The 26,921-nt window shown below is 38.8% G+C and overlaps 1 protein-coding gene across 7 annotated transcripts in view; it reads left to right on the forward strand.

Annotated features, from left to right (window-relative positions):
* MTUS1 (microtubule associated scaffold protein 1) overlaps window positions 1–26,921 on the forward strand; it is a 165,884-nt gene that overhangs the window by 111,423 nt on the left and 27,540 nt on the right. For 5 of the 7 annotated variants that reach the window (XM_077848911.1, XM_077848916.1, XM_077848912.1 and 2 more), the window contains 2 exons: window positions 15,895–16,109; window positions 25,299–25,365. In XM_077848911.1, the coding sequence (XP_077705037.1) occupies window positions 15,895–16,109; window positions 25,299–25,365 (282 nt within the window). Of the gene's footprint in view, window positions 1–726; window positions 1,174–15,894; window positions 16,110–24,118; window positions 24,255–25,298; window positions 25,366–26,921 lie in introns of those variants that run through there. The other 2 variants (XM_077848914.1, XM_077848915.1) reach the window with 2 other exon arrangements.

Genomic DNA, 26,921 nt, shown 5'->3' on the forward strand with positions numbered 1-26,921 from the left:
CATCTTCCTTTAGTTTTTGCCACCATATTTTAATGTACTTTTACAAACTACCAAAATAAACACTGAACAGATCCCAGTAAAACAGATCCTAGCTTGTTCCTAGTTTCAAAGCATCACCATGAGAGGCCACCTGATTTTCCATAAATGCAATTTATAAAGCAGTAACTGTAGTCTTAAGAATGTGGCTTGATTAATTTTATTCCTCTGGAACTATTCTATTACATCCGATAGAGAAAAATTGCATTAACCTCTTCTGTAGATTAGTGCAGTCCTCAGAACCTATTAAAGTTGAACTTTAACCTTTTTGTCAATCTGTCATAATAGAAGTTTTATTAAAAACCGTACCTGGGAGCATCCATTACCTGAAGGCATTTAAAAAAAAAAAAGTGTATCCAAAGTATCAGGTTTACATAGAGATTTATGTTCAAAAGTGTTAGGTTTTTGAGATCAAAAAACATATGTTATATGTTTTATGTTTATTGGGAAAAAATACCCAGTGTTATTAGTGTGAATATAATTAAAATTTTTAAAATCAGAATATAGATTACTGAAAAGAAATCTTAATTTTCTCCTAATTCCTAAATCAGCATGAGATACTCAAAGTAGTTAATTTCCCTCATCCATCTTTCAAGTAGTGAGAGAATCCGTGACATTATTGGTGGTTATATAAAGCTCCTAAGACCACCCACTTTCTCCTCCCCTTTACCATCTCTGATGAAAACCATAACAACCCCTTAAGCGTGCACAGTGTGATGTCATTCGGAGGCTCCTTACTGCTGGATCTGCTAACAGGAGATTTTAGTCAGAGGACGGGTATTGTTTTGGCAACATCTGGAAGTGAAAACGGAAGCCAGGAACACTTGGATAGCTCTGGGTTGCCTTTTTTTTTTTTCCCCCTTTTGTGTCTGTACAGTGGAATGACATTTGCTATGTAGGCATGTTTTCTCCTGCGGTTATTTCTTGGCTTTGAAGAGTACTGAGTTTAAAAAGACAGTATGTGATAGTTCTGGAAGCTGTTTCTTCTGTGAAATCTTTTTACCTGCTCTGAAGACATGTTGTTGTCTCCCAAATTCTCCTTATCCACCATTCACGTCCGACTGACCGCCAAAGGACTGCTTCGAAACCTTCGACTTCCTTCAGGGTTTAGGAAGAGCACTGTCATTTTCCATACAGGTTTGTCTTGCATACATGTCGGTTTAGTGTTGCTTGGGGGACATCTTGATTAACTTGCAGCTGCTTATCAGAAATAGTCTAAGGAGATACCTAATTGAGGAAAGAAAGCTGGGAGAGAATGGGGCTTTCTTGGTAGAAACAGGCATTTTTGTTCTTAACATTTCAACACATGAGCATCTGATACTTTGATTCCGTGTAAGCAGACGTGTGTGCGTTTTGTTTGGAGAGAGCAGAATTGTTGCCTTGGAGCTCCCTGGCTCCTTTCTGACACTTAAGATCTGTAGAAAACCACACCTGTTAAATTACTTTTTGCTTCAGATGATTTTGGAGCTGGGACATATGGACGTTTCTCTGATCCTTAAAGGAGATGAAAGGAGAGGGTTTCTATAGTTTTTTATTAGATACTGTCTCACTGAGATTATGATAGGTTAGTTTAATATGCTAAACGGTTTCTAAATTCAAAATATTTCCAAAGTAAAACATCCTAGTAGTTGTGGAGAGGTAATAAGTGAGCCCCCCACCCCTAAAAAAAAGTAAGTTTCCTAGCTTCCTGGTGAAAATGTTTGCAATCGCAAAAGACTGCCTTTGATATTTATGCTTGTATCTGTCTTTTATTCTCTGTGCCTAAGATGGAAATAAATGTAGTGTATATTTTAGGCATACGTAAACCTGCATGGGATTCAATTAATTGCCTCACACTGCTCCCTTTTGTTCACATAATAACTGCAGCTATGGGTAAATTATGTTGGTTTTATGCTGTAAAAACAGGTGTGGTAGTATATTTACTCTGGCTGGTTAGCATTGACTGTAACAGGACTGTCTGAATATGTAAACAGATTTTTTTTCTTCTTTCATATTTGTGTCAGCCCTGATGTGTCTTGTTTTCCATCCCATACCTAGTGATTTTTTTTTCAGCTGACTGTTCTTAGTTTTCCCAGAGGCATCTCCCTTCCCTGAGGGATATCTCTCATTTTTTTCCAGCAGCTTCTCCTCATGTTTCATAACTCCCCTTGACCTGTCACTGAAGTCTGCCAACCTTTCCCTTGGTCTGAGCTGGCAACTGAAGGTAAAACAGCTGTTAGGAGGCAGAACAGTGGCTTGCTCTCTCCCAGCCTAAATGCCTTTGTCATTTTTTTCTGCCTTTATAAAAAAAAAAAAAAAAAAGGAAAAAAGGCTGCCTTGTATTTGCAATAATCTGTATGATCTAAAATAGCTCCAAGTTAAAAAAAAAAAATCTGTGCTTCAAGTGAGAAAGTCAAACTGTACAGAGGTTATATAATTTAAAGTGAGTCTGTGTCTTGCCCGGGACCCCTGTCCTCTCTCCAGGGACCACCACTCTCGTGGGTGCTTGCAAAGCCTTCTGGTAACTTGCTCATTATATGTAAGCCTATGTAAATTTTTATAGATTCTTTCCTTATACAGAAATAATATATATATATATATATATATATGCATTTTTCTATAAATTGCTTTTTAAAGTTAATATAACTTAGATTTTCATGTTAACACATTTATCCCTGCTTTTTAATAGTTATGGGCACCATGATCTATTTAACCAGTTTTTTTTAAAAAAGATATTTTTCGGGGCCCAGGTGGCCCAGTGGTTTAGTGCTGCCTTCAGCCCAGGGCGTGATCCTGGAGTCCCAGGATCGAGTCCCACATCGGGCTCCCTGCATGGAACCTGCTTCTCCCTCTGCCTCTCTCTCTCTCTCTCTCTCTCTGTGTGTGTGTCTCTCATGAAGGAATGAATGAATAAATAAATAAATCTTTAAAAATAAAAAAAAAGATATTTATTTATTTGAGAGAGAGAGTAAGCATGAGCTTGGTGGGGTGGTGGGTAGAGGGAGAAGCCGACTCCCCCTTTGAGCAGGGAGCCCGATGTGGGGTTCAATCCCAGGACCTCAAGATCATGACCCAAGTGAAAGGCAGAAACTTAACCTACTGAGCCATCCTCACACCCTTTACCAGTTTTCTCCTAGTGAACATTTCAGGTTGTTTATTGTATTTCTGTGAAGCAGATAGATTTCCAAGGCAGTTTAAGCAAAAAACAAAAGGCTTTTATTATCAGAGTTTGACTAATTGTTGCTATTTTTAGGTACCTTTTGATTTTGGAATTTCTCTAAAAACACTTTTCAACATTAATTTGGCTGCAGTGAAATTTTTAGAGCCTGGGTGTACTTAGAAGTGATCTAGTTGGGCAGCCCAGGTGGCTCAGCGGTTTAGTGCTGCCTTCGGCCCAGGACGTGATCCTGGAGACCCGGGATCGAGTCCCACATTGAGCTCCTTGGATGGAGCCTGCTTCTCCCTCTGCCTGTGTCTCTGCCTCTCTCTTTCTCTCTCTCTTTCTCTCTCTCTCTGTGTGTGTCTCTCATGAATAAATAAAAAACCTTTTTTAAAAAAAGTGATCTAGTTTACCTTCTTTTACGCCAGGAAGTCAGAGGCCCAGAGAAGTGGATTAACGTGTTCAAGGGCACACAGTAGCAGACATGGGATGAAAACTGAGACCTCTGTTTAGAACTCTTGGCTTCTAGATTTTCCCGGCTCTGACTTTTGCTGTAATTCTGTTAGATCTGGTGAATAGTCATGATGAATAAGAGGGTTGTATTGTTTCCCCCTGCGTGAGAAGCATTTAAAAATTATGTAAAGAATGTAATTCTACTTAGCCCCTGTAAGAATCTTTTGTGAGCTTATCCTGTATTACATAACTTTAAGGTCAGAGAAATCTTGCAAGGAAATGGGTACTAAAGTCCCCACATGTATTCTTAGGGTCTATAAGCTGTAACTTGTGTTTGTATTCTTAATAAAGTGAATGCTGTTGGTTGTCAGAGTGGCAGTGGTGCTGACCTCGATTCCAGGAACCTGGGGTTGTAGCCTTGGTTCTGCTAGTAACCAAGTGAATGACCTTCATCACTTACACATACAGAGCTATAAAATAAAGGAATCAGATGAAATGATTTCTGAAGTCCCTTTAACCTCACATGCTATAAATTTTGCTGGCTATAGATTTAAAAAAACCTGGATGAATTACATCTGAAAATGCATCTTATCTAAATCTTATCTAATTCTCTCCTTATTGCCCAAACTCAGTTAATACTCAGGACACCATGTTTTTCATGGTGTCTCTTTATGACACCATGTTTTTCCTTTATCCTGTCATATAACATCAGTCATGGTGAATCCTTGTTTTTCCTCATTTAACCACAACTAATTGGTTGTAAGAACCTAAGACTCTGTCCTCTGAAATCTCTATTTGGTTTTACTCTGCCACTGCTCTGGTTGTCTTTTTTATTAGGTGGAAGCACTTGAAATTACTTTTCTTGTAAGTGAAAAATGGCCAAATATTGGCAGTTTCATATGTTTGGGTTATTTGAAGGATTTTGTATTTGATCTTTGCCACTAGCACCCCCCTCCCCCATTTCTCTAAGTGATTAATTTTTATTTTTATTTTTTTAAAAAAAGTAAGCTCTACACGTGACTCTTCATCTTAGGGTTATGAGTTCGAGCCTCATATTTGGTATAGAGATTACTTCAAGCAATTTTCTTAAGTTTTTATTTATTTTAAATAAGCTCTAAATCTTTAATAAACCAGCATGGGGCTTGAACTCAAGACCCTGAGATCAGGAGTTCCATGCTCTACTGACAGAGCCAGCCAGGCACCCACTTATGACTTCTTCCCAAATGCCTTTCACAATCTAGGATTAATTCATTCATTTCATAAGTAAATACTTATTTAGACATGGACTGTGTGCCAGGTTCAGTGCTAGATGCTGATAATCTAACCAGGACTGAGTCACACATGGCTCCTGCCTTCACACAGCACATAATTAAACAGAACATCAAGTGATTACAATAGAGCATAGACTAGATGCCCAGGCAGCTCCTAGCAGGTGAAGCTAACCTTATCCTGGCCTTCCAGAAAAAGTGCTAGTTAAGCTGAAATCTCAGCATACGTGGAGTTAGCCAGGAAACAGTGTTTGAGGCGAAAGCCTGGAGCTTAGGGAGAGGTTGGCTCCTTCAAGGAAACAAAAGAATTTTAATAGGTGTGAGCATAGAATATAGACAGAGGTGTTAGCAAGAAGGAAGTAATCACAGGGACCCAGGTAGACCAGGCCCTCTCATTGAACCTTTAGATAAGGAGCACCATCCAGTATGTTGTTATCGTGTGGCACCCATTCACAGAATGTGTTGTTGAATCCAGGATGTCATGGTGTCTGTAAATAGGGCCAAGAAAAGGAAGAGTGAATTTGTCAGAGTTCTGAGTGATCTTGCAGGAGGGCAAGCGTGGATGAAGATCTCTGCGTCAGGGAAGGTGCTAATCTTCTACGAAGTCTATAAGTGGTTTCAGTGACTTGCCAAAATGCTGGCAATAGTCTCTCTTGCTAAAATTGTCAGCTCTATTTCAGAATTTTGCTTCTGCATATTGGTTCTGATTTTATAATGAGTCTGTGGAAGGAAAAGAATCTTCTCAGTTGAAATCTTACTTACCACTGGTTTTATTAGAATTCAATTTTTCTTTGAACCTGGAGATACCTGTACTAGTTATTATAAAAAAAAAAATGCCATTTTGAACCTCAAAGAGTTAATATATGTTTTTATTAAAGTGAAAGCAGTTTACTGCACTTAGAATTCATTTTGCTGAGCTAGTGATATTAAAAGCAGTTATTATAGGGGTTTCTGGGTGGTTTAATAAGGTTAAACATCCAACTCTTGATTTCAGCTGGGGTCATGATCTCAGGGTGGTGAGATCTAGCCCTAGGTCATCTTATGTGCTGGGTATGGAGCCTCCTTAAGATTCTCTCTCCTCTTCTCCAAAAAAAAAAAAAAAAAAAGGCAATTATCATAGCAAAGGGAAGGGGTGTAGTACATATATATTAAGAGGGGCAGAAATACTATTTTTTTATTTTTATCATTTTTTAAAGATTTTATTTATTCATGAGAGAAGCAGGGACATAGGCAGAGGGAGAAGCAGGCTCCATGCAGGGAGCCCAATGTGGGACTCAATCCTGGGTCTCCAGGGTCACGCCCTGGGCTGAAGGCAGTGCTAAACCACTGAGCCACCCAGGGATCCTGAAATATTATTTTTAGAGCGAGAAGAGGGGGAGGAGGAGGAGGAGGAGAGAGAATGTCAAGCAGACTCCCACTGAGCAGAGAGCTGAGGCGTGATCTGACCCTGAGATCATGACCTGAGCACTCACCACTGAGCTGCCTGGGAGTTTCAGAGGAGGGACAGAAGTCTACCTGATAGAACAAAATATTCTATTTACTTAAAGCCACACGAAAGAGAAACATTTTGACTAGATGGTAAGAGCAAGGTAGAATATGAATAAATCTGTTTATTAGAATGGAAGTCATTAAATTATGTTTGGCATTCATTTTTGAGACTGTCAAGAACAATTTTTAGCTGCGATTTAAGACAGCTTGACTAAGAAGTAGGTTATTTGTTTCACCTAACTTGTTTGTCTCAGCTAAAATGTTGTCCAGTGGCTCAGCAATGTATCAACATCTCTGCTTATTTTCTTAGCTTCCTCCTCGTGACCGTTGTCTCATGATCTCAGGATGCTGCTCTAGGCAGAAAAAAAGGTTGGAGGTGGTGCCAAATCACTAAAGCTTAATCTCATTGGCTAATTCTCAGTCACCTGGCTAGCGACCTGCAAGGTAGGCTAGGGAACTCAGTGACTCATCCAGTCTCTAGAGCATGCAGGTGTAAGAGGCATTAGAGCCTCAGTAGAGTACCTGACCCAGAGAGGGTTAAACCCTTAGTTCTCCAAAGCTGATATTGGCTGCTTATAAAAAAGGGGAGTATATCATTTAACAAGTCTGATCTTATAACAGACTTAATTTTTTTTTTGTTTTGTGACATGGATGGGTTTTGGTTATGGTTAGCTATTTTGTCATTATTTCAGTTAGACACTTTGAAGTCACTCTATTTGATTCTGATGTTAAGTGAAGTAGTTTTCAGTGATAAAATAATATGTTGAGAAAGAACGTCTCAACTCGACATACGGCTTTTATATATGTAAAACATGTTAACGAAAGGTTAATGTTTTTATTAGTACATTTGCGGTAGGTATTGCCAAGGTGACCCTAAATAAACTTGGATTTCTCTTGTGTTTCTCTCTCACATGGCAAAATGAAGGAGTCAATGAAGCCATTTTAGAAAGCTTCCATTAAAAACGCTATGTATTAGAACTTGTGTGTAAAAAGTTAAAAGATTCAGTCGTTTGTAGATTACAGAAGACATCAGAGGGACCAAATTCAAGAATAAAAGGTGAGAGATGTAGCCTTCCACCACTCCTTTGTTACTGTACTGTGAATCCACATTCTTCTTTTGGCTTCCTTGAAAGCAGGCTTGAAGATCTTGCTGGCCTTTTGCCACACTGGCCACTCACCGTTGTGCATGACATTATGCTAAAAACATTTGTCAGTGATCCATACTGAGCTCCTGTAGTTGGGGCAGTCTTAGAGCTACAGCTTTGGTATGATGCTAAAATGTACCCTTAGGCAGTTAGAGCGGTCTACTTAAGACAAGGATGTGTTAAATCAACTTTCACTCATAACAGGTTATATTTTGATAAATTTTTAGAAGTTAGATGTAACTCACAAGTTTCACATAGCTGAAGTCTTTTACTACTCTAAGTTGTGTTTTAATGTAGTAATCTGTTTTCTCACAAACGTGGAAACTACATCATACATTACAGTTTGGAGTTGAATTCAGGATGGGAAGAATAAGCAGTGTTTTTCAACAGGAACAGCTGGAGGAGTGTGGCAAGAAAATTTAGTAAATACGTAATTATAACAATTAGAATATTCTGATTGAGTTTTGGTTAACAGCAAATCATCCTATAAATAAAACAATACAGATTATAATACTTTGTGTTAGCTCTAAAGCATGTTTTAGAGCTAAAAACACGAATTTTAAATACACATTATTTATTATGTAAAAAGGCATCAGATGTGGCTTTAAATGTTTCCAATGTTGAACATCATTTTTCTGTGGTTGTCTTAGGTGATATGTTGTTATTTTAGCACAAGAGAGTCCTCTTTATAAATACCATTTGTCTGGCTCTTGGGGGAAAATTAAGACTAATAAAGCTTTCTTTTGGGTGAGAGACTTGCCCTTTTTCCCTTTGTTCCCTGAGAACAAAGGGACCTGAGTTTGAGGTGCTTGTCTTTTCAATTTCTTTTCCTTAACTGGTTAGTATTTTTGAGAATAACCTCTTTTTTCATTATTTGTGTCATAAAAATTTCTAGTGTTGGTTGTTTTAATTGGCTTTTTCATTTCAACTGTAAGATAGTGTGTACTGTAATACACATCTTTGACCCACTCTGGCACATTTGGGCACATTTTTCCCCCACATTCAGGTCTTATCGCTACATGTGCCTGGGCTCAGTCATGCAGTTTTCCTAGGGTCCCTATTTTGCAACATAGGATTGCAGGAACAGAGATACAGCGGTTACGGATGCTCTCTGTGGCTGCAGAGCACTGACCCACAGGGGATGGCCTCATTGGCACATCAGTGACCTCATGTCAGCTGGCTAGCTCAGCATGTAAAAGTCAGAGAAAAGAACGCATTTAAAAATTCCAAACTGGATACTCCCTCCTATTAGAACATGTATTTCCCAATAGTTCCCATTTAGTGCTTTGTTTCCATGGGCTATCCCAGGGTAAGCACCCATGACCCAATGCATAGGAAATGGACTGAAAGAACTTACATAGAGATAGGGGTCCCTTTAAAGGGTTTGGGAGTGCTGGGTCAGGTTAAGGCAGAAAGAAGGGAATTAGTTGTCTGTCCAAGCTGCTAGCAGAGACAGGACCCTCACCAGCCCATTAGTTCATTAGCTACATTTTGTTAACCCACACATAATAGTTTTCAGTGCAGATAGGTAGATACTAAGATAGCTGAACAGGAAGATATCAAAACTAAGGAAATATGATTCAGCCAAGATGCTGGGAGGGGGTCTTCATGCATCCCTGTATACCACCACCTCCTTCTTCCCCAGAAGACACCAGGACAGGTCCTCCTACCACCGCAAGGTTATCATGGTAGATTTCGAAAAAAAAAATATTTGGTGAACAAATGACTAGGTCAATAGGTATACAAAAAAACTAGGCAATGTTGGTTACTAAACAGTGTATAGTTTTGCATTTCATGGAAGCCAAGGCAAACTATTCTTTCAGGGCTTGTCTCTTACTTGACTTTAATATTTGGAAAGTCAGCATGTTCAATAAATGGCTTGTTTGACCTTAAGGTGAATGTGTCTTCAGGAGATAATAGGTTGGTCCACGTCTTAGTGGTTAAACTTTTCTCAAAAACCTTTTTGTCTTGTCATGGGGGTCTATATGCCTGAATGTTGGAAGCCTAAAAAGAGGGCCTATTTCTCTTTACCCTACTACTTTCTTCAAGACAGTGATAAATACATTCATTAGGCTAGTCTGAAATTTTATTAAATTGAAATTTTGGATTGAAAGGAGCAAAGATAGCAAACAGTGTTATCCAATTGGCTTTCAAGTAAGCACATGTCTTAAATTCACGACTTTTGTTTTCCTGATGGAGGTTTCAATTTCATTAGAGTCGGTACCAGGAAGATTGGATCACACACGATATTCTAACTATCTTGTTGATGGATATCCAGATCTGTGTAGAAGGTAACATGCAACTTTAAGGGTTTCTAAGTTGATTCTTTGAAATCACATGTCCTGTTAATGGTAAAATAAACGATTTTACATTTTTAAATTCAGCTGCATTATAAAAATGGAAACATGTTAAAAAATACACAAGGGCAAGTTTGGTTCATATTTTGATTTGCAATAAATCATGATTCCTATAGGATTTAAGCAAAACTGTTCTTTTAGTATTATGAAGTACCCTCTTTATGAGCATTAGGGCTTTGAGCATCGCTGGAGATTTTTGCATCATCTCTGATCTTCAATTGGGCCAGGAGTGAGGAGGGGGGAAAGATGCTCAAACTAGGTCATCAGCTACCATGTACGATTTTATCCTTTGGGAGTACTGTATATGGAGCAGAAGATTGAGGTCACAACTTGATTTTCCAGCTCTAGGTGGAGGGCAGTCTGTTTACAGTTTATTTGCTCTTAAGTTAAATTTTGAAGACATCTACTCTTAGAAGACTAATATATCAGTGTTTTCTTTCCTCCTTAAATGTAAATCTATTTTGAGTTGTCACATATAACAACAAAATCTGTATTATTTAGATTCCCATCTCTATTCCCCAAGGAAGAAACACAGACTATTTTTTTTTTATGGCTAAGTGTTGATGATTAAAGGGCTCAGAATTCAGTTTAACCACCTTTAAAAAATACTTCTTAATTTTGAAAAGGTGATAGGTTTACCCAACGATTAAAGAGTATAAAAAAATATACTAGAACACCTTGTATCTGTCTGGTTCCTATTCTCTTTTCTGAAAAGGTAAACATTGTCAGTACTTGTATGTGTATTATGTAATAATTTTGTTAGGAATTTATAAGCAAAATAGAAAATGTACTCTTACATTTTCATTGTCTTTACACAACAGAGCATATTATCTACATTGCTCTTTACTGTTTTCTCATTTACTGCAGAATCTGTCCTAGTTCTTCATTACAGTTGTGATATTTCACTATGTAAATGTACCATAAATTTGTTTAGCCAGTCCTCTACTTATGGACAGTTGGCTTGTTTCTTGATCTTGTCTTTGCAAACAAGTTTGCAGCATCAATCCTTCAGTTATGTCATTGCACTCCTGTGTAGGATTCACAATAAGATAAGTTCTTGCTGACCAGCTATGAAGTCAACAGTTGATGTTAGAATGTAGTAGAGAAGGCTTATCACAAAGCTTTTAAGTTCTTAAACATCAATATGAGTGTATAAAATTATGCAGACCAACATGATCAGAAGTGTTTTAAATGTTTGAATGCAGTTCTTGGTGGGTAATGTTGAAAATGGCCTCATGATGCTCAGGTCTGACTATTTCATTACTACCAGAGGCAGACCAGTGTTGCATTCCAGGGGTTGCGTCTGAGGTCTTCGTGACTGGATAGGTAAGAGCTGGTGCTGATACTAGGGGCTCCCTGACTCTCAAAATGCCAGTTCCCCAGCCATTAAGAAAGCCTGAAAGAAAAGGTGGCTATCATGTGAACAGCTGGCTTTTATTGAAGCACAGGTGTCATCGCTCCCCCCCTCCTATCCTTAGAGTTAACACCTTAGCACCAGAGCTGCAGGTGAAGCCGGAACCAGGCAAAGCACAAATGAAAAACAGCTAAGCACCAAGAGATGTGTGTCACTGGGGTGTAGTCAGACTTGGGCAATTGATGTTTTCCAGGCTGTACCTTAACAAAAACTACTCACGTTCATTCTAGAGTGATCTTAGCATTCCTAATACATTGTTGGGTCCAAGAGAATTTTCTACCCTTCCACAGAGTTTATGTGCCCTTGAAAACAGTTCACAGTCCCAAAATATTGGAGAATAGGACTTTTATAAGCACAGATGCCACTTTGTTATGAGAAGCTAAAGCAAACAAAATAATAAAGGAAATGTATAGTTAGTTGCCAGTCTCACTCATGGACTTAAGCCATCTGAATTCTCAGCAGCAAACTAGGGAACGGTTGATCCTGTTCCACTGACATATTGGAAAAAACTAAGAGTTTGTCTTGGGGAGTAGGGTGGGGTTGTGAAATGGGTGAATAAGGTCAAAAGGTGCAAACTTTCAGTTTTCAAACAGGCCTTGAGTATGTAATATCCAGCATGGGACTAAGTTGATAATATTCTATTGTATATTTGAAACTTGTTAAGAGAGTAGATATTTAAAGTTCTCATAATAAAAAGTTGTAACTGTGTCTGATAAAATGTTAACTAGACTATTAGCGTCATCATTTCCCAGTATATAGTGAATCATTACATTGCGCATCTGAAACTAATATAATGTTAAATGTCATTTATACCTCAAAAAATGGGGAGAAATTATATTTCAGATGGTAAAAGGGGGGCAATTAATTTAAAAAAGGAAAGAATGTGTCTTAGGAATTTGAAGCCACTATGGCTTAAGAAAACCTTTAATGGGGGATCCCTGGGTGGCTCAGCGGTTTAGCACCTGCCTTTGGTCCAGGGCGTGATCCTGGAGTCCCAGGATCGAGTCCCATATTGGGCTCCCGGCATGGAGCCTGCTTCTCCCTCTGCCTGTATCTCTGTCTCTCTCTGTATCTCTCATGAATAAATAAATATAATCTTAAAAAAAAAAAAAAAACCTTAACAAAATTGATCAAATTAAACAAGCTAGTAAAAACCATAATGGTTTCAGAGGCCCGGTATACAGTCGACAAATCCAACTTACATTTTTTAAACACCTCAAAAACAGTATGGACAGATTCTTGGCATGATACAGATGTATTATTTTAAAATCTACTTTATGTACATTGAGAAACATAGCTAATCTTAAACCAGAGAAGAATAAAGCTATCATTCTCTTTTTAAAATAATATTAGAAATGGAATTAAGTGTTTAATAAGAAAAAAGATAAACAATATCAAGTGATTTATCCAAACAATATTACTAGCAAATACTTTAAGTAAATCGTAAGAACATACAGTGAGAGAAATTTAGTTTACGAAAAAACCAAACATGATATGTAGCTCTTGCCTAACTTTGGCATAAGAAATTTGAAGGAAGATATAAAATCTGGTGTTACAAAAGGAGTACCTGTATTTTGAACCTGAAGGTGGAAAAAGAATGTTCAATAAACTAATTTAAATGTATCTCCCTATGAAATAACTTACTAGAACATGGCCAGTGAAATTCATCTGGAAGTCTCAGTAGGCAAGAATTTTAAAGAATGTTTTCTTCAAATATGTTAATATAAAATATTTACATCTCAAATTTTATAAATAATTATAACGTAACATTTTTCAAACTCTGATGTTGTGTTAAATTAAAAAAATAATTAGCATAGAAATTCTAGAAAGAGAATCAAACATTGTTAAGGGATTCAAGAAATGATAAAGCAATCTATCAATAAATTAAAGAATATTTCAGTAAATATTGGTAGGACATAGCAATGATATTAGAAGAATGAATTTATATCAATAGGTTACAGGAAATTCTAGATTACCAAAGAGTTAAAGGCTATTTTTTGCTGTTTGTATACAATTATGTAAAACTGTAATAAAACACAGATGTTTATCTATATGTAGGTTTATTGAAGAGTATCCAAATAACAGGCTTGATATGCTAAAATGACATTTTGTTACAATTATAGCATAAATAGTTATTTTTAGTTTTTTTAATTTTGTTATTTATTTATTTATTTATTTATTTATTTATTTATTTATTTATTTATTTATTTTTCATTCCTGATAGTCACAGAGAGAGAGAGAGGCAGAGACACAGGCAAAGGGAGAAGCAGGCTCCATGCACCGGGAGCCAGATGTGGGATTCGATCCCGGGTCTCCAGAATCGCTCCCTGGGCCAAAGGCAGGCGCCAAACCGCTGTGCCACCCAGGGATCCCCTAGTTTTATTTTTTAAATTAGTTTTTAAAGACTTTTATTTATTCATGAGAGACACAGAGAGAGGCAGAGACATAGGCAGAGGGAGAAGCAGGATCTCTGTGGGAAGCCTGATGTAGGACTTGATCCCAGGATCCCTGGATCATGACCTAAGCCAAAGGCAGACTCTCAACCACTGAGCCACCCAGGTGCCCCTATTTTTGGTTTTATAGGACATCTCCACCCTATCTCCACTTTCCAAGGTGGGTGGGAACAGTAGAGAATGGGAGGAAGCCTAGCTTCTGACTTTGAACCTGTCCTATGGATGCCATCCGTGCATGGACAACACCCTTCCCATCCTGGAACCTTGCTTTCCCTGTGGAGAGCTACTGAGTGGATGAAAGAGAGGAAAAGTGAGAACACTCAATGAGCAATAAAACACTATGTAATTATTATATGTTACATGAGAAATAGAACACCTAAGAACATTTTAGGAAATGATTTAAATAAAGGACTACTAATTTCAAGTACTTTGACAAACTGTAAAATATTTAGATTATTTTTCATTAATTAGTTCATTAATATGGGACCTTATAAAGTTCTCCCTTCAGGATTTTAATATTATGACTATGAACTAGGTCACTTTTCTTCATCTGCTTTGGAAGTGGTGGTTAGTGCTAAACAGCCGTTAAGGATTACTGAGAAAGACTAATAGGCAAATACTTTCCCCTTCTCTTTAAGTATTTTTAAAACACAATAGATATTTTAGTCATCTTAGAATCATGAGTTATCAAGTATTAACACAAATACGAATTCTTTAACCATAGAAAGTACCATAGAAAATGAGAGCCTCCCCCCATCTCCTATTTTAAAAAGAATATATTGAGTGTATTTTGTCACTGGTTCTTGGAGCATAAATACTGAGGATTGTTTATTTTCCTTCAAGAAATTACTATAGCTTTCCTCCTCTGAAGAATGTTTTTTAAAGAAATCTGATAGATTTCTCTTTTTTTTTTTAAAGATTTTATTTATTCATGAGAGAGAGAGAGACAGAGACAGAGAGAGAGACAGGCAGAGACACAGGGAGAGGGAAAAGCAGGCTCCATGTAGGGAGCCTGATGGTGGGACTCAATCCCGGGTCTCCAGGATCACGCCCTGGGCTGAGGGCAGGCACTAAACCGCTAAGCCACCGGGGCTGCCCTCTGAAGAATTATAGAAAATAATTCCTGTCTATAAAATGTTCTTAGGTTTGCTACCACAGAATGTGAATATTGTAGGGAATGCCTCTGAGAACAAGGGAACATTTTTTTTCTCTCTCAGCTTCTTGTATCTTTTTTTCAGATTTAGTTTTGTTTTGATTACTTGGCCTACTTATTTCAAGAAGCTAAGGAGCTTGTTTTGTGTGTTCCGTTAAAAAAATTGTTTGATATTTAAAGTGACTGGGACATTTGGAATAGTTCCAACACTGAACAGTTGTTCATTTAAAGGAGACTAATTCCCAGGACACTGGGGCATAGAAAATGAATAATCAGCACAGCATCTTAGTTGGATTTGGAGTATTAGTATGAGCTTAAAAAAAATACATAGGCCCTTACTACTACTTGGAGAAGGGAAAAACAGTAAACGTTGTGTTTCATAGAAAACGGAAAAGTATAGTCAAGAGTATAAGTGCTTTTAGCACTTAAGGGGCAAAATGTGAGTAGATTTTTCAATATATGTAATGATTTACTAGAGATTAGGAAATGACTCATCAGCAGTATAAATCTTTGTAATAACCTGGCCATCAGCAGGAAAAGATGGGAAGATGTAGAAAATGTGTAGGAAGAGGGAGAGGCATTGAAAGGCCAATCACTTATGTTTTTCTTTCAGCATATGTGATCAGAATATAGTCAGGGAACTTGTCACAGGGTACTATACCAATTTACCTAGAAAATTAGAAATTATGATATGAATATTATTTTGCACATAATTTTCATGTTTTTGGATTGCTAAATCTAATTGTTTCATATACATAATTCTCTGCCCCACGTAAATCTTAAGTCGGAGCTAAAGACATTGTCTGTGTTTATAAGTTCCAAACATCTAGATAGTTGATTAATTCCTGTTCTGATCCATATGCTTTCCTTACGTAAACATAGCTTAAATGTATTTCTGTGGTTTATCTAGTTGTTTTTGAACCCAGATGGTAGTGATTATAAAAATTAAAGTCACATATTTTCCTATGTATACTTATTCCCTTTACAGTTGAAAAGGGCAGGCAAAAGAATCCCAGAAGTTTGTGTATCCAGACACAGACATCTCCAGATGTGCTATCCTCTGAAAAAACACTTGAGTTGGCCCAGTATAAAACAAAATGTGAAAATCAAAGTGGATTTATCCTGCATCTCAAGCAGCTTCTTTCCTGTGGCAATATCAAGTTTGAAGCATTAACAGTTGTGATTCAGCACCTACTCTCTGAGGTAAGGATGTCTACCCTCTAAACAGTTTTTCTGATTGAGTTGAGGGGTGTAGGAGGGGGGCCAGTGTTCATGCTCTTGTCTTGTGAGTACTGTTCAGTTAATGAATGATAAGACCAGATATAATTCTTGCAATTATGCTTTGTCAACTCACTTGATACCTGAGTCATTCTCTAGAAATTTGGGATCGAAACATTTCTCCCTATTTTTTCTTTTCCAGAATCATTTAGACCAACAATGACATAAGGTAATTGTTACGTACATCTCCAGCCTATATTGGCATTATTTTACAGTTGTCTAACTGTATGTAGCTTTCCATATCACCTTTAATTTAATGCTTTGAAAAACGAGATTTATTATATTTGTGGGTCAAAGAACACTTCTGAAGTAACCCCCATTATGGGTCTGGGGACTTTCAGAATTTCCATCTAATTCTAAACTAGTTTCTGGTACAACAAATGCAAAACAGGTTTTCTTTGCTTACTTATTCTTCTGTGACATTCTACAAGGATATTAGTTCAGAGACTGCTTAAAATTCATTGAGAAAACCAAGTTTCTGTGAACATATGCTACTGGCCTAGCAACAAAAACTACAAATATCTAAGGGGAAAAAAAAAAAACCACTGGGATGAGATTATACTTAAGCTCTTTAGATTTTATTTATTTATTTTTTAATAATAAATTTATTTTTTATTGGTGTTCAATTTGCCAACATACAGAATAACACCCAGTGCTCATCCCATCAAGTGCCCCCCTAAGTGCCCGCCACCCAGTCACCCCCACCCCCCGCCCTCCTCCCCTTCCACCACCCCTAGTTCATTTCCCAGAGTTAGGAGTCTCTCATGTTCTGTCTCCCTTTCTGATATTTCCTACCCATTTCTTCTCCCTTCCCCTCTATTCCCTTTCACTATTATTTATATTCCCCAAATGAATGAGACCATATAATGTTTGTCCTTCTCCGATTGACTTATTTCACTCAGCATATTAGAGAGAGTGTGTGCACTTGAGCTGGGGGAGGGGCAGAGGGAAAGAACCTCAAGCAGACTCCCTGCTGAGTTTAGAGCCCAACCCAGGGCTTGATCTCATAACCCTAAGATTGTACCTGAGCCAAAATCAAGAGTGACATGCTTAACCGACTGAGCTACCAAGGCTCCCTCCCCTCTTTTGATATTTTTCAATCACAGTTTAAAAAGAGGCATATTACATAATATCTCAAGAAGAAAACTGTCCAATTTGCTTGTTCTGTAGTTCAGTTCAACAAATCTATGTTCATTTCCTGCAGAGGCTACTATGATATGGTTGCTGGTCTGGGGCAGGAGAGCCAGGCACTTGCTCTGTGCCTTTGCAAGTTACCAAGCTAAAAGATAGTAAGATCAGTATTTGATGAACATTTTACAGCTTTGTCCAAAAATATTTTTTTGAGAAGGAGTTGTAAACATTTACCTAGTTTTTAAATTACAGTAGTATATAGTCTTTCTGTTTCTCTTTAATATGTAAGGAAGGAATTGGAAAGCTGGTTTATATAACCAACTAAGCTAAATTGGAAACCATGTAATATCAAATGTAGGAAATAATTTGTCTATTTTCTAATAAACCAATTACTTTGTTTTACTATATCTAGCCCAATCAATCCCATGTTCAATGCTCGCTTCGGCAGCACATATACTAAAATTGGAACGATCCCATGTTCAACCCCTTTCTCTCCTTTCCCTCTCACATGAGATGAGTCACCAAGTGCTGTGAGCCCTCATTCCCACAGTGTGGCTCTCCTTCATCCCCTCTTTTCCATTCATACTGATGCCAACCTTGTTCAGACTCTGGATAACTGTCCACTAGATTATGATAACTTCTTAGTCTTTAGACCTGCATTCTTTTCACTATAATCTACCCCAAGCACTGCTAACAGATTTATCTTTCCAAAGCATTCCACTCTACTGATTAAAACCTTCAGTGGTTCTCCATTGTCTACAGCTGACCTGTCCAATATGGAAGCTACTAGCTTTATGAAGCTACCAAGCACTTGAAGTGCAATGAGGCTGAATTAAGATATGCAGATAGGCGTTAAAATACACATGGATTTCAAAGACTGTAGATAAGAGGTGATGTAAGATTCCTTGTGAATAACTTTTCTGTTGACTATATGTTGAAATGGTGATATGTTGGATATTCTGGGTTAAATAAAATATATAAAATTTAATCTTTTAAACTTTTAAGAAATGTAGCTAGTGGAAATTAAGGTTATATACATGGCTCACATTAGATTTCCTCTGGATGACTCTGGGGTATAACTTGGAATGTAAGTTTCTAATTTGGCACAAGCTGCCCTTGTTAGCCTCACCTCACTGCCTGTCTGCTCCTGCAGTATGATTAGTGAGGTAGAGGAGAAGCAAGAGGAATCTAATATTATTGAATATTTACTAAGTTTTTTTAGGGGGTGTGGGAGGCTATTGGTACTTTTATTTTTGTGTTTTGTTTTGTTTTTAAATGTATTTTATTTAAATTAAATTTGCCAATATAACACCCAGTGCTCATCTTATCATGTACCTTCCTTAGGATATTTATTTACTACATCATAGACATTCTTATTAAGTCTTGTCCAAAAACATAAGTTGGAATTTACTAGGAAGAAAATGGAGATGTAGAGCTGTTAAGTAACTTGACTATCAGCAGACAGCTGGTTAGAGGAAGACCAGTACTTGAACTTGGGTCTAGGATACAAGAAACTCAAAATTGCCTATGAACTTCCTGTACATTTTCATTTAAAAAAAAAGATTTTATTTATTCACGAGAGACACACAGAGAGGCAGAGACATAGGCAGAGGGAGAAGCCGACTCCCTGCAAGGAGTCTGATGTGAGACTCGATCCCAGTGTCACGTCCTGAGCTGAAGACAGATGCTCAATGGCTGAGCCAGCCAGGTGTCCTACTTCCTGGATGTTTTTATCCTTTGTTCATATTCCATTGCTGGGCTATTGCCCTTCTCCCTAATACCTACATATTCAGTGGCATCGCATCACTACCTATGTTTAATTTACATGAATTTATTATACAAACAAGTAGAAAATGCAAATTAAATAGATCAGGCAAGGAAAGGCCTCTCAGTGAGGAAAGGCCCAGAAGTGAATGTGAGATGGAAGGTGTCTGCTCTTCCTTTGGTTCCTAAATCCCTCACATGGCATGAACCTTCCACAATCCATGTAATCCCAGTGTTTCAAAATACTTTTTCCCCCTATACAACCTGGCCCCCAAATACAAACCAAACACTTTATCAGATACTCAGAGAAGGAGTAGATCAAACACTAGAAGAAAAACCTCGCTTGGTTGGACATACTGAGAGATGTTTTGTCAGTCCACAACAGGGCAAACTCTTTTTTTTTTTTAATTTTTTTTAATTTATTTATGATAGGCACACAGTGAGAGAGAGAGAGAGAGGCAGAGACATAGGCAGAGGGAGAAGCAGGCTCCATGTACCGGGAGCCCGACGTGGGACTCGATCCCGGGTCTCCAGGATCACGCCCTGGGCCAAAGGCAGGCGCTAAACCGCTGTGCCACCCAGGGATCCCCAACAGGGCAAACTCTTAATGAGTTTCTGGGAGACTTTAACTGTATGTGTTTTAATGCCCACATAATTGTAACTCCACTTCATTTCTTAAAATCAAAAACTCTCTTTTAGGGGTACCTGGGTGCCTTACTTGTTGAGCGTCTGGCTCTTGGTTTCAGCTCAGTTTTGATCTTACGGCCATGGATGCATCTGACTCCAGGCTTAGCAGAGTCTGCTTGAGGATTCTCTCCCTCTGCCCCTCCCCTCACTTGCACACATGAATGCACGTGCACACTCTCTCACAGTCTGTCTCTTATTCTCTCTCTAAAACAAGTCTTCAAAACAAAATAAAACAAAAAACCTCCCTATTTCCTGGTCCTTCTATTTCTCTATTCTGTTCACCTTCTGGATGCTAGGAGCACTTATATTTCTCTGTCGCTCTCTACTATATATTACAGATAGCCATCTGTAATCATTTTGCTTAAGACCAGAAGCTCACTGAGAGCAGGATCTGTGTCTAGTTCTTTCTTAGGAAACCACCCCAGCATCTATGGTAGGGCTTTATACATAACAGATGTGCAGTGTATGCCTGCATGAACAAATGAATGGACAGGGTGAACTCCCAGATGTGAGATGAACATGTAAAGTCTTTATGTAAATGTTCTTTGCTCTTTATAACCAATCGACAAATATTTACTGATTGCCTAATATGTACAGGGCACTATTATAAAACAGAAAGGAAAGACATAACCAGGGGAAAAGTTAAGTAATTCTGCAGAACAATTTTCCTCTTAACCCTTTGATTCTCTCATACCCATTATAGAAGTGATTGATTGATGTATAGACAAGATGTAGATTGTAGATGTAGACTGATCTATATATACATATGTATCTTATTGTTTTTCTAAATGGTTTTAGAACATTAGAGTATGGGTAAAGATGATTGATTATAGGGAATCCTAGAACCAAGACTTATCTTTTTGTTGCAAGTCTGTTTAACAACTATAACTTTCCACTTTTGTGGCAGACATAATTCATTACATAGAAGTTCTTTTTTTAAGATTTTATTTATTTATTCATGAGAGACAGAGAGAGAGAGGCAGAGACACAGGCAGAGGGAGAAGCAGGCTCCATGCAGGGAGCCCAATGCAGGACTTGATCCCGGGACTCCAGGATCACGCCCTGGGCCGAAGGCAGGCACTAAACCACTGAACCATCCAGGGATTCCCATTATGTAGAAGTTCTGATAAGTATCTCATCAATCTGGAAACTAATACCATGCTTTCTGTCTCCCAGAGTACTCACTATTGCTAGTTTTAATTTGTTCCCATTCTTGGTTTATCCTTGCATAGTTGTGCAGTGTTCTGTACAAACAGCCAAAGTGAAATCCAACGTAAAGTAGCAGCCAAATAAGGTGAATTTGGAGTGACACTGTTTACTATAAGTAAAAATATCTCAGAACAACAACAACAAAAGAGTGGATATAATTCATTGTGTGAGTGGCAGGAAGGAGAGGTCAGAGATAGCACACATCTGAGCCATCTGACGTGACTCTTTTCTGCAAAATCCCCTGTGCTGTTGATGCTTTTCAATAGCCAACAAATTCAGGCCCACTGATGGGACAACAGCCAGAGATTAAGTGCCTGTGTCCCAGGGCCTCCTAATTAAATTATGGTGAATCCATTTTTTCCTTGGAGCACTTAATATATTTAATGCATGCGTACGAAAGCATATTTCTATCCAGATTCCCACCTCCCTCTTTTTTGCACATTGTGTGGAATTCTGTAGGTTAAAATACAAAGAGGATTAAAAAAAATTATTATCTAGACTATAAAGAGTTTATTATCTAAGGCAGAAACACTGATATAGGAGCAGCTGAATAAAAAGAAATAGGCAATCAGTACCTAAGTGACAAAATGTGTTTTTATCATCTACAACTGAAGGATAGGTATCTTAAAGGGCAAGCTCCCAAAGAGAGGCAGAAGCTGACACTTACTATGGTGTGGGCACTGCAGGTGGCATTTCACATAGGATCATATATAAAGCCCTTGGTTTTTCTATTATTCTGTACTGCTTCCCCCCAGATGAGGTCATCTGCCTTGAGTGATGACTGAAGAATTGAGTATGGACATTTTAGTTCTATCTAGGTCTCAAGCTTCTTTTTTTAAATTAAAAAAAAAAAAACACTCATTTATTGATGTGAGAGGCAGAGAACTAGCAGAGGGGGAGAAGGAGAAGTAGACTCCTCACTGAGCAGGGAGCCCAACAGAGTACTGGATCTCAGGACCCTTAACTGACTGAGCCACCCAGGCACCCCCATCCCAAGCTTCTTGAAGGTGAGAACCAGATCTTAAATTTCCTCCATGTTTTCCCTAGCATTTGGAATGGTCCTTGATTAATTGGTACAGAGTAATAACTTGCCAATCAATTCAGAAAGATAAATGTCTTATCTAGGCTTTGGGGGGAAGGAGATGGTGACTATGGTTGACATGGAGTATTCCCTGAAAGTTTATATAACAGGTCAGATAAAGACCATACATCCAAGATTGTGGAGATAGGACACGCATGGCAAGCATGACTTGACCAAAACAGGAAGGGATGTGAGTCTAAACAGGTAGTGGAACACTGAGGTTCATGGAACTAGGGTAAAGTTTCTTTTTCGTGTACTCCATGGAATACTCTTTGTGAGGAAGGGCATTTATGTGTACAAAGAATATGGGACATTGATCTAGCAGCCCTCTGCAGGGTCGTGGGAAAGGTTGCTTTCACTAGTACAGGAATGAATGGTGGAGGTAGCAGTAATAGAAAAAGTGTGATAGATTCATGACACCTTAGGAAGACGTGACTGAGTTTGGAACAACCCATTTAGACAAGAGACAGAGATGACCTCCCGGCTTTCCTGCCACCATGTACTCAGATTGACAGAGCTTGGGAGAGAGACATCAGTGGCTTCTGGGCTTTAGTACAGGAAGGGTGAGCACAGTAGAGCTGGGGGGAAATGTTCACGTGGATTGAAATTCCTTGTCCCCAGAAATCTCTTTAATAAGCCAAGAGATCGGGATCCCTGGGTGGCGCAGCGGTTTGGCGCCTGCCTTTGGCCCAGGGCGCGATCCGGGAGGCCCTGGATCGAATCCCACGTCGGGCTCCCGGTGCATGGAGCCTGCTTCTCCCTCTGCCTGTGTCTCTGCCTCTCTCTCTCTCTGTGTGACTATCATAAATAAATAAAAATTAAAAAAAAAAAAATAAGCCAAGAGATCACATGGTATGTATTTGGGCTAAGATGTAAGCATTTTCACAAAATTACTCCTGGAAATGATATACCAACTTAATTTTCCAGTCCTCACTTTTCACATTTCTGGAAGTTTGAAAAGTAATTTAGCTTCTTGCAGCTTTGCCTTCTACTAGAAAATTAACTCTCGTTGGGAAGGGAATTTTAAGCAAGTTCCTTAATGTGTTGCAGGATTGTTTATGGGTATTATACTGTCTTTTAGTTTTCTTGACACTGAGTGACAAAACTTGCTTATATTTACTTGACCTAGATTACTAAGCAAACAAAATTAAGGCTTAAGTTTATGAGATCAGGAGAAACATGTATTGTATGCATTTTTCTATGCTTTTCTTCCAATTTTATCCAGCTTGATTTTCCTCAGTTTAATTTCTACATTAGAAAACTCCTGACTTGTTCATTTTTAAAAAACTGGGACTCACTGATTTGGGATTTCAGAACCATGTAATACTTCACTTTAAAGATCAAGCATCTAGAATCCCAAGAATGGCAAAATGGACTCATGAAGAAGTGTTCCTTAAATCTCATCACTGTTAATTATCCGTAAGACAGCGTTGGTGACTGTTTGTTAACCTCCTTAGGTCTTTAGTAAGAGACCATCACAAAGTAAAAGCTTTAGAAGGTATCTGATCCCCAACTCTCAAATCAGCATTTCACACTTTACCTTTATAAACACCAGCGGACCATGTTCTAAAGCATCCCAATTAAATTTCGTGGCAAACACCATGCGCTGCATCCTAATGTCATTTTCAATTGTAAGTCACAAAACACACACTTGGATTGCTCTTCACCTAGTTCATAGGCTCCTCTCGTCCACAGGTTTTGGAGAACAAGTTTTTCTTTTCTCCTAGTAAGTGTGATAATCTAACGTCCTCAATTAAAGAGGAGACTAAAAAGGCTCACAAATCTAAAAATAACTCCATCATCCAGGCAGAGGAGGTCAGTTTTTCTTTCCACTGTACCAGCTGATATTTAAGTAAGTGGCCATCGATCAGTCTAATGTCTGGCTCTCGTTTTTCATAAATGAAGGGCTGTGGCTTTAAGTAATCGCAGGCTGCTCGTGCCAAAGGCAGAGGCTGCAGAATCAGCTTCTGCCAGGAGAGAGGCATACGGTAACCTGCAGGACGGGAAGGAAGGTTCCCGAGGACCAATGGCGCTCCTCCTGGTAGAGCTTTGAATGTAGGCAGACCGACCGGTGGGTGGTGTGGCCACCTGTGCACTTCTTGGACAGTGCGGGGGGTGGGGGCAGTTGGAGACAGAAGCTGGAAATGGGCTGCTCCAGCAGCAAAATGTGCCTCTATGCTCCATGTGCAGCAACAAGGGTAATTAGTATTTGCTTATAGTGCTTTTCTGGAAGAATGTCAGAGACGGAGGCAGAGGTTGTCTGGAATTAGGGGGGGAATGCTTTGAATGACAAGCAACTTTTGCCCGCAAAAGACTTGGGTCTCATGATCTCTGCAATAGTGTGATCAAGATGCGGCGGGAGCTCCGTCTTGGGTGATCTAGTAAGGGCATTTTCAAAGAGCTTTGAATCCTGCTTTTTTTCTCAGTCATGCCCTGATGGTAGGGAATCTACCTTTTAAGAAACTGTATCTATTGCTATACGTGTGTGTGTGTGTGTGTGTGTGTGTGTGTGTGTGTGTGTGAGAGAGAGAGAGAGAGAGAGATTGCTTTGAGTTGTGGTAACTTGGAAATTGTTCTTTTTTTGCAGGATAAATAGCTTTTTCTGATACTGAAACAGTTGCCTGATTTTCTTTGATTTGTTTCTCTAACATCTCCTTACAATCATAGCTGATCCCAAATATAATAATCCTTAGAAAAATAATGTGGAATGGGGTAAAATTAGTTTAATTTTGCCTTTTTTTTTTAAAGGGTCCTTTTTTGCTGTAGCTTAACCACAAACTTCTATCTTCTTTTTAGAAGGATTGACCTTATAATGAAACTTTTTTATTTGCAAATACAGGACAAAGTGCATATAAGTGCATATGTTTAGAACATTAAATATTTATCTTAAACTGATTAGTGCTTTATTGCCCTTGGAGGAGGAGAATGCATTAAGACTTAAGTATGCATTTGCTGAAAGGTTCTGCAAATCAGCAATGAAGCATGGCTCAAAGTAAATATTTTTAAAAGTGCCTCAAACGAAAGTTTCATGGGGACCTGAGAAAATAAAGATTTTTTGAAACATGAATTTCCTTAACAACTAAGGGACATCTGTGTTTTTTTACAACACAAACTGTTAGCCTAAATGATTCATATCTTGGCTTCTCCGTTCTGAGTCTCATTTTCCTGGTGATAACAAATGTGTGCCTTACTGAAAGGGACCCTCTTGAAAACATTAGTAACTTGATGTGTGTTTTCTGCAGCGGGAGGAAGCACTGAAACAACACAAAACCCTATCTCAAGAACTTGTTAACCTTCGAGGAGAGCTAGGTAAGAGCCTTTTTTTTTTTTTTTTTTCTGCCTAAGTTTTATAAGATGAGGGGACGAATGGAAAATTTGGTTTTCTTCTCTGCATTGTGGCTGGAGTTGCATGCTGGCAGTTGTTAGCTGTCCCACTCTGGTATCTGTGCAAACACTTAATATCAACATTTCTTTTGAATCTTGGCAGCTTGACCTCAAGTTCACAGAATTCCTGGCACTCATCTGACTAAGCCTAGCAGAGCTTCTGATGACCAAAACATGGCTCTTCCTGAAGGCAGGGACAGAGTGATTTTTGTGATTGTGTGGGTTCCTGTTAGATAATCCCATCATATTTTTTTCTGAACCTCTGTCCATATAGAAGGATGGTGAGAAAATGCCTTCTCTGATTATGGCACTCACATTACACTTGCTCAGGGCACTTTGCTAGGAGTGAGTATATAGAAAAAAAGGATGCAATGCATCCAGGGTTGCCTGTCTAAAGAAGGCCTATTCTGTGCTAATGTCACAATATGAACAGCGCTGGTGGTGAATAAGGACCCAAGTAGGGGCACTGGTAGGCTTGTGCCTCTGATGTCTGTGGCACTCATCACCCATTGCTGCTCTTCCCAGGCTGAGCTCCATTTGAGTTCTGGTCTCTCCTGGAGGGGTCTTCAGGGCTCATGCAACAGATTCAGGACTGCCTTTTCCTACCTCAGCTGCTGTGCTGGAGTGAGCCAGCTGTCTTGGGATTCCCCTGTCTGCCACGGGCACCTCAGCCCTACAGAATCAGCTTCCTGCATTAGCCTCAGCCAGGTCTGGAGTTGTTCATTAAAAGGCTGGGTTCCTTGCCCTTTGCAATTTCTATGTATGCTGGCAGCTTCCTCTTAACGTGTGAGTAGCGATGTGTATAAATAATGCAAAAGCAACAGCCAGAGATGAAAATTGTGTTTGTCCAGTTCTAAAAGAAGCTCTGCTCACTTTTCTTTGGACGAGACTAGAATTTCAGCACTGTAGATGTAATTTGCTGGACTTGAAGTTTTGAGGTCTTTCTGCCCCTGCAGCACTCCACCCTCACCAAGGCAAAGATCAGATAGCCATGAACGTGGGCCCAAGGCCTGTCCCTGTTCCTCATCCCTCTTCACCTTCCAACAGGAGGCAGCCCTGAACTCCTAGCTAACCCTCCAGGTTCTTAATACCTAGCTGGGGCTTCATTTTCTCCTGACCTTATTTTAGGCTATGGAAATGAAGAACTCTTTATAGAAAAGTAATTTTAATACAAATGAAACTTCGGGACCCCAAAGACTTGTGAGTTCTAGGGGATACAGTTCAAGGAAACCACAGCTGAGAAACAGCCTCCTGGCTGTAGTGGTCAAGGCTTTCTGCCATGTTACTTAACTTGATTACCCAGATGAGCAACTTAATTTGCTTTTGTCTGTGCCTTAAATAACGTAATGGATATAGAGTGAGCAGGTCAGGAAAGAAGCCTTTTTGTGTATGTGTTTCAGAGTTCATTATGGCCCAGTGGAGGTGGAGATGAGCCTACCTGATGGTTCACATTTCAGCCTCTCCCCAGAATGAGGCAGAAA

The sequence above is a fragment of the Canis aureus genome, chromosome 15 (genome assembly GCF_053574225.1).
Source record: "Canis aureus isolate CA01 chromosome 15, VMU_Caureus_v.1.0, whole genome shotgun sequence".
NCBI lineage: Eukaryota > Metazoa > Chordata > Mammalia > Carnivora > Canidae > Canis > Canis aureus.